General features: G+C 44.0%; 1 protein-coding gene across 2 annotated transcripts in view; it reads right to left on the reverse strand.

The window, feature by feature from the left end:
* Positions 1-1,989, reverse strand: part of TMEM41B (transmembrane protein 41B) — a 38,177-nt gene extending 36,188 nt beyond the window's left edge. Inside the window, exon 1 of one of the 2 annotated variants that reach the window (XM_077286646.1) lies at positions 1,712-1,989. In XM_077286646.1, coding sequence (XP_077142761.1) covers positions 1,712-1,793 — 82 coding nt within the window. In that variant the 5' untranslated portion in view covers positions 1,794-1,989. Of the gene's footprint in view, positions 1-1,498; positions 1,631-1,711 lie in introns of those variants that run through there. The other variant, XM_077286645.1, reaches the window with a different exon arrangement.
* Between the last annotated feature and the right edge of the window lie 5,412 nt (positions 1,990-7,401).

The following is a 7,401-nucleotide window of genomic DNA, read 5'->3' on the forward strand; positions in this document are numbered from 1 at the left end:
TGTGTTGGGGGCGGGATTATGAGTGGTAATGTGTTGGGGGCGGGATTATGAGTGGTAATGTGTTGGGGGCGGGATTATGAGTGGTAATGTGTTGGGGGCGGGATTATGAGTGGTAATGTGTTGGGGGCGGGATTATGAGTGGTAATGTGTTGGGGGCGGGATTATGAGTGGTAATGTGTTGGGGGCGGGATTATGAGTGGTAATGTGTTGGGGGCGGGATTATGAGTGGTAATGTGTTGGGGGCGGGATTATGAGTGGTAATGTGTTGGGGGCGGGATTATGAGTGGTAATGTGTTGGGGGCGGGATTATGAGTGGTAATGTGTTGGGGGCGGGATTATGAGTGGTAATGTGTTGGGGGCGGGATTATGAGTGGTAATGTGTTGGGGGCGGGATTATGAGTGGTAATGTGTTGGGGGCGGGATTATGAGTGGTAATGTGTTGGGGCGGGATTATGAGTGGTAATGTGTTGGGGGCGGGATTATGAGTGGTAATGTGGTGGGGGCGGGATTATGTGTGGTAATGTGGTGGGGGGCGGGATTATGTGTCGTGATGGGGTGGGGGCGGAGCTACTGTGCAGGGGGTGGAATTATCTGTGGTAATGTGGTGGGGGGGCGGGATTATGTGCGGTGATGTGGCGGGATTATGTTCGGTGATGTGGCGGGGGGGCGGGATTATGTGTGGTAATGTGCTGGGGGGCGGGATTATGTGTGGTAATGTGGTGGGGGGGCGGGATTATGTGTGGTAATGTGGTGGGGGGGCGGTATTATGTGTGGTGATGGGGTGGGGGCGGAGCTACTGTGCAGGGGCAGGGGGTAGGATTATCTGTGGTAATGTGGTGGTGGGGATTATGTGTGGTAATGTGGTGGGGGCGGGATTATGTGTGGTAATGTGGTGGGGGCGGGATTATGTGTGGTAATGGGGTGGGGACGGAGCTACTGTACAGGGGGTGGGATTATCTGTGGTAATGTGGTGGGGGGCGGGATTGTGTGTGGTAATGTGGCGGGGGGGGCGGGATTGTGTGTGGTAATGTGGCGGGGGGGCGGGATTGTGTGTGGTAATGTGGTGGGGGCGGGATTGTGTGTGGTAATGTGGTGGGGGCGGGATTGTGTGTGGAGGGCGGAGCTACTGTGCAGGGGCGGGATTAGCGAGTAATCACGAGATTATATATATATATATATATATATATATATATATATACCTATACCTGCACCTGTCTATGGGCGGAGAGTAATATACACACACATACATATATTACTCAACGTCCAGACAGGTGTAGATATAGCTATACACACAGATAGATAGATATATATACATATATACACACACAGAGGTTTACATTGTCCCCTCACACCGGGCCCCTCGCTGGGTTACTGGGGCGCCCCTGTGACCGGCCCCCCGGTGACGTCCCCTGCGGTGCTCCGCGGTTACTGGCTCCGCCTCCTATAATCCACATATTATTTCCAGGTTAGCAGGAACAATGAGATCGAAGCTCGTCACCTTCTGGGATTTGTAGTCCGCACAGTGGGGGGTGGTCACCATGGAGACGAGCTGTCACTCACACTTACACCCCAATAGTGGCCGAGCCCCCACAATAACTCGCTGCACCCTCATTATTACACCACACCTGTGACGTCACGTTCTCCCTGCGCCCATTAGACCCCTGTGACGTCACAGCCGGCGGTCACACAGAGCAGCGCGCTCTCCTCTCACCCTGGATCAGCTTCTCCTGGCGGCCGCTGTCCGCTTTCTGCTCCGCCGTGACGGCGGCTCCCGCGCTCCGGGGTCTGGCCATGACGACAGATGAGGCTCCCGGAGAGGCGTCCACACACTGACAACAACCGCCACTTCCGCCTCCGCCAGAACTTACAGCGCCGGGCGGCGGAACAAGGCATGCGCGGCCATCACCATAGCAACAGGAAACAACCCGGACGTCCTGAGGCCACTCTGTGTGACCACGCCCCTTCTCTATGGTTATGAGGGCGCCGCTCTGTGTGCTGAAGCTCCTCTATGGTGCTAGATTTAAATTACCTATTGAGGTATGAAGTGACACATTAGTACGTAACGATAAAAAAATCTTTATTGAATAATTAGTTTAAAATAACAATATTAAAAAGACAGGGTGATGGAAACAATTAAACCTCCAAACAGATGAAAACAGATGGTGACCAGCAAATTCCCAGTGGTGATGTATTACACATATATTAAATGTACATATACGTTTTACTATGCTATAAATAAATAATTTATATCCCCATAAAAAAGGAAAAAGGTTGTCTATGTGGGTGGACGTGGAACACGTCTCTTTATAGATGCCGCATACCAAACTAATGTCTAATTATAGGGTATAGCACAGAGATAGCTTGATGAATTAATAAATGTGAAAATTGAACGGCACCTTAATTACAAAAAATGGAGAGATAGCTCTGGCTGTAGTACTAATAATTTATTGAAGATGATATGGAGATAAAAAATAAGGTACTACTACCTAATAAATACTACTGTGCATGAGAACATAGCAGTAATAAACTGTGAGGAAAATTGGCCACTAGATGGCAATGTAAGGCCTGGGAAAGAAGAAATCAAGGTTCCCTAGGAAAGCAGCCAGCGAAAAAATAGAGAAAAGAAATTGGGAGCAGAGCCAGAGCGAATCGTTTTACCTGATGGTAAGTGGAGATGGGTGCCGATACTTGGGAACGCAGGTCACCTCCTGTGCCCGACGAGCGCCGTTTCGCCTTTCGGCTTCTTCAAAACAAGAGGGGCAATGGAGACTAGGTATTTGGAGAGGATTTATATGTCCAGGACGCCGGGTGTGATGTACCAATGAGGGGAGCGGGGCGGGACTGGTCAGTTAGATGCATGTGACTGCCTAAATGTGACTGGATGTTACTATGAACGCCAGTGTGGCGTTGCTATCGGCGCATAAGGGAGCCGAGTGTGACGTGCTGGGGGAGGAAAAGTGAAGGAGGGGAGGGGGCGTGTGCAGACTATGGCTACACGAAGGTGACTGAATTTCAGAAGCATAGAGATGTATATGCAAAATGGCAGCGTGTAGGAGCGCCTTAACAAGGCGTTGTAGAATTCCAGGCTGCCTGGATGTAGATGAATGTTATTAGGACGCCTGTGTAGCGTTACTATCGGCGCACAGAAAGCCGAGAGTGACATACTAAGGGAAGGAGAAACAAGGGGCGTGTGCAAGCTATTGCTACACAGAAGTAGGTGGACATCAGAAAATAGGGGAGGAACCATATGAACAACATGGCAACAAATAGGAGCGCTTTAAATAGAGTGCTATAGAGTTGTGAGTAATAGCCATATATAAGGGGGACGTGCGGTGTAGTTGCTGGGTGTTATATCGCCTGATTAGCGGCGCATGGGCACGGTATGACACTCTGTATAGAAAGGGGGCTTGCGGTCCTGCGTCTGGTGGTGGGCGGTCAATAAGATCGTATATCACCATGGTGACGCTGATCGCAAGTCCAGCAGAGGCACAAGACCGGCGCATGCGCTCTCACGCGTTTAACACCACAAAAGCAACAAGCATCTCCTCCTGGTGGATGGGGTGCCACAGGAGAGAAAACATTTTAAAATAAATGAATAAGTAAAGGAGCAACTGTATGGAACAAGGCACATTAGGCAGACATTTGATGAAAGATTGTACTGTGCTTATAGAAAAACAAAACGAAGGTGCAATGTTGCATTTTACTATAAGAGAATATTTAAGATTAAATATTAGGATGACCTACTAGAAAGAAGATAATACAAACATATATAGGCCAATATTTTAATTATAAATAAAGGTGTAGAGTGCAGAATAAAGTGCAAGAGGGACAGAACAATAATCCTAAATTATGTTGTGACTTATGCAGTGCCAACCTGCTAAATATAAGTGCTATCATCCCGAAAGGGACAAAAGCAAAGGTCGAAATTGTTCACTTGAGCTCAAGTATAAGAAATAGAAAATTGAAAGGCCAATAGGAATAAACGGTAAAGATTCAAAAATTGAGAACTGAAGTGTCCTTATTATAATTCCATGAAAGACAAGAAAAATAAAGATAAAGTGCAGTGCAGGTATATAAGTGGTGATCTAATATATATATTCTAGTAACCATGAGATAACATACTATTGGTGGTATATAACAAAATAAACCTTGTTCTGGAGTATATGATGTCCCAAAAAAAAAAAAAAAAAAAAAAAAAAACACAACCAACACGGGGCGGTATCCCAAACACTTATTATCTATATATGCGGTAGGAAAAAAGCCGTCTATTGGAGAAAAGGCAGGATAAAGAATACTGATGTATAATCCTGAATTTACTAAAATGTTCACTGTTTGATTATTTTCCAATTTCTTTTCTCCAAACAGGAAGAATATTCGAAGGCAATCGTCACAAGGCAAGAGGCACAGGAATCCGACCAAGACCATCCCCACCAGGAAGGAAGGAGACCAGGACATATAAAAGACCTGAAGTGAGTGGAATAAAATACAATTAAAAAATGAACAAGATAAATTTAAAAAAAGATGACATGAGGAGTCACCTAGAAGGGAGTAAAGAGGTAATAGCTAATAAAAAGAAACGTTAAAACCTAGATAACCATTAAAAACCTCGTGGTGACACAAAATAGTAGTTAATACGGTTAATGTAGAGACAGATAAGCTTTATAGGAAGGATGCAAAACCATGGTTTTCATTAAGGCCATTAGGTGTGAGGGTGTTAAGACGATAAATCCATCTACTCTCCTGTTGTAAAAGTGCCTTTCCCAGATCACCACCTCTTATTCCCAGGTCCACTTGATCTATAGCTTTAAAGATTAGGCCCCTAGGTTGGGAATTGTGGTACAGTTTGAAATGTCTGGGTAGGGTTTTGAGTGAGGAGATATCATCAATTGTTTTAGATTTTTCTATGTCTCTGATGTGTTCCCTCACTCTAATTTTAAATTCCCTTGTTGTTAGGCCTATGTAAATTAAATTACAAGGGCAAGTGGCATGATATATTACTCCGTGTGAGGAGCACGTTAAGTATTTTCTGATGGTATATGTTTTGGATCCATCAAAGTTTAAGAATTTTTTATCTTTTTTCAGATTACCACAAGCTTTGCATAGCCCACAGGGAAAGAAACCCTGTGGGATAGTTGACCCTGATGGATTGGGAATAGGATTGTAATGACTGTGGACCAGCATGTCTCTAAGGTTGCGGCTTCTTTTTGCCACCAGGGAAGGCTGTGAAGGAAGACATTTTTTTAGGACTGGGTCTGTCATTAAAATATGCCAATGTTTTTTAAGGATATTTTTAATGTCCATCCACTGATTGTGATAGGTTGACACAAACCTTACTTGGCCATCTTGAAGACTGATATCCTTGTACCCTGGGTATAGGAGTTTTTCTCTGGGGGCTTTTTTTGCTTTTTTATAGCCCTGTCTTATGGAACGTTTGCTATACCCCCTATTTCTAAATCTATGGGTTAGGTCTGATGCCTGCTTTTCAAAATCACTAAATTGGGAACAGATTCTCTTGGCCCTCAGAAATTGACCCGTAGGGATACCCTTAATGGTTGCTGGGGGGTGGGAAGAGGTAGCGTGTAGGAAGGAATTGGTGGAAGTTGGTTTCCTATACAAATCCGTAATGATGGTGCCATTTGGCATGGTTGAAATTTTCAAATCTAGGAATTCTAGTTCCCTCCCATATTTGTAGGTTAGTCTTATATTCTGATCGTTATGATTTAATTTATTCATCAGAATATGTAGATTGTCCACCGTTCCTTCCCAAATAAACCAGACGTCATCTATATAACGCATCCATCCCTGGATGTTGTCTATTTCGCTGATTTCTTCCCCCTGGAAGATAGCCCTCTCCCATGCTCCCAAAAATAAGTTGGCATATGAGGGGGCACATGATGCCCCCATCGCGGTACCCTGGGTTTGTAGGTATATTTTGTTATTGAAGGTGAAAATGTTATGATTGAGGACAAAATCTAATAAAGTGAGGATGAGATTTGCTATGGTGGATTCTATATTGCTCATCTGAAGATATCCAGATACGGCCTTTAAACCATCCTTGTGGCGGATGGAAGTATATAAAGACTCCACGTCTGCTGTTACCATCAGCATGTGGTCCTCTAAATATAAGTTGTTGAGTCTCTGCAGTGCCGCCGTGGTGTCCTGTATATAGGAGGGAAGAGTTGTCACCAAGGGTTTGAGATAGTGGTCAATGAAGTTGCAAATGATTTCACATAGGCCCTCATTCCCGGATACAATAGGCCTTCCTGGTGGATCTAGGGGATTTTTGTGTATCTTGGGTATCAAATATAAAGTCGGCAGTTTAGGATGGAGTTTTTTAATATGGTCCAACATTTTTTTAGGGATAATACCCTGGTCAAAAGCCCGATTAACAATTTCAATCAGTTTGTTGTGAAAATCTGAGAGTGGATTGGTAGGCAATTTTTTATAACATCCTGGTTCGTTTAGGAGTCTAAAAGCTTGCTTCTCATATAAATCAGTTGGCCATATTACTAAATTGCCCCCTTTGTCTGCGGGTTTAAAAACCACGTCAGACAGGGATTGTAACTGAGATAAAGCCAATCTTTCCTCTTTATTTATGTTAGATGTCCAGGGAGGCGGTTTTTGGAGTGTCTCAATTTCAGAAGTGACAACTTTAGTAAAGATCTCAATGGCAGATGTCATAGTGATGGGAGGGAATTTTTTGCTCTTATTAAATAGGCTGTGGGGGAAATTGCTCACCTCCAAAGAATTCTCCTCCAACAGAGCCTCCAGGTTGCTTAAGGTGTCTCTTTCTTCTTCCGTAGAGCAAATATCACTATTCATGTTTCTGTAGTGTAGTTTTTTGAAAGTTAATTTGCGAGCAAAAAGATGTACATCTTTTATCGCTGTAAACGGATCTAAGTGAGATGAAAGGGAAAAGGATAATCCTTTTTCCAAAAGATTAAGTTGTGTATTTGTCAATATATGACTAGATAAATTAATTACCTTATGTTGTTCACTGGTATTTTTGAGAGATTTATTGTTTTTTTTGAAGATGTCAGGAAGTCTCTTGTCAGTCCTGAGTCTGGAGGCTATGGACTCATTGCCAGTTATCTCGCTCTCACTTGCCGATGTATTGGCATCAGATGTCGATTGGATGGAGCTCTCCGATGGAGTTCTATTGTGAGAGCTAGAGGGTTGAGAATTATCTTTTTTTGGTCTCCTATTGATTTTTTTCTGTTGCCAACGATACACTTTGTTGCTGTCATAGTCATTCAAATCCCGCTGATATTTTTTAAGTTTCCCCTGCGATATTTCATTTTCCCATTTATCAATATCTTTATTGATATCGACCAAGATTTTGTCGAAATCCTCCACTGGTAGGTCTTTTACTAATGCTTTCTCCAGATCTTCCACGTTTTC

This window comes from Ranitomeya variabilis, chromosome 2 (assembly GCF_051348905.1).
Source record: "Ranitomeya variabilis isolate aRanVar5 chromosome 2, aRanVar5.hap1, whole genome shotgun sequence".
Classification (NCBI taxonomy): Eukaryota; Metazoa; Chordata; class Amphibia; order Anura; family Dendrobatidae; genus Ranitomeya; species Ranitomeya variabilis.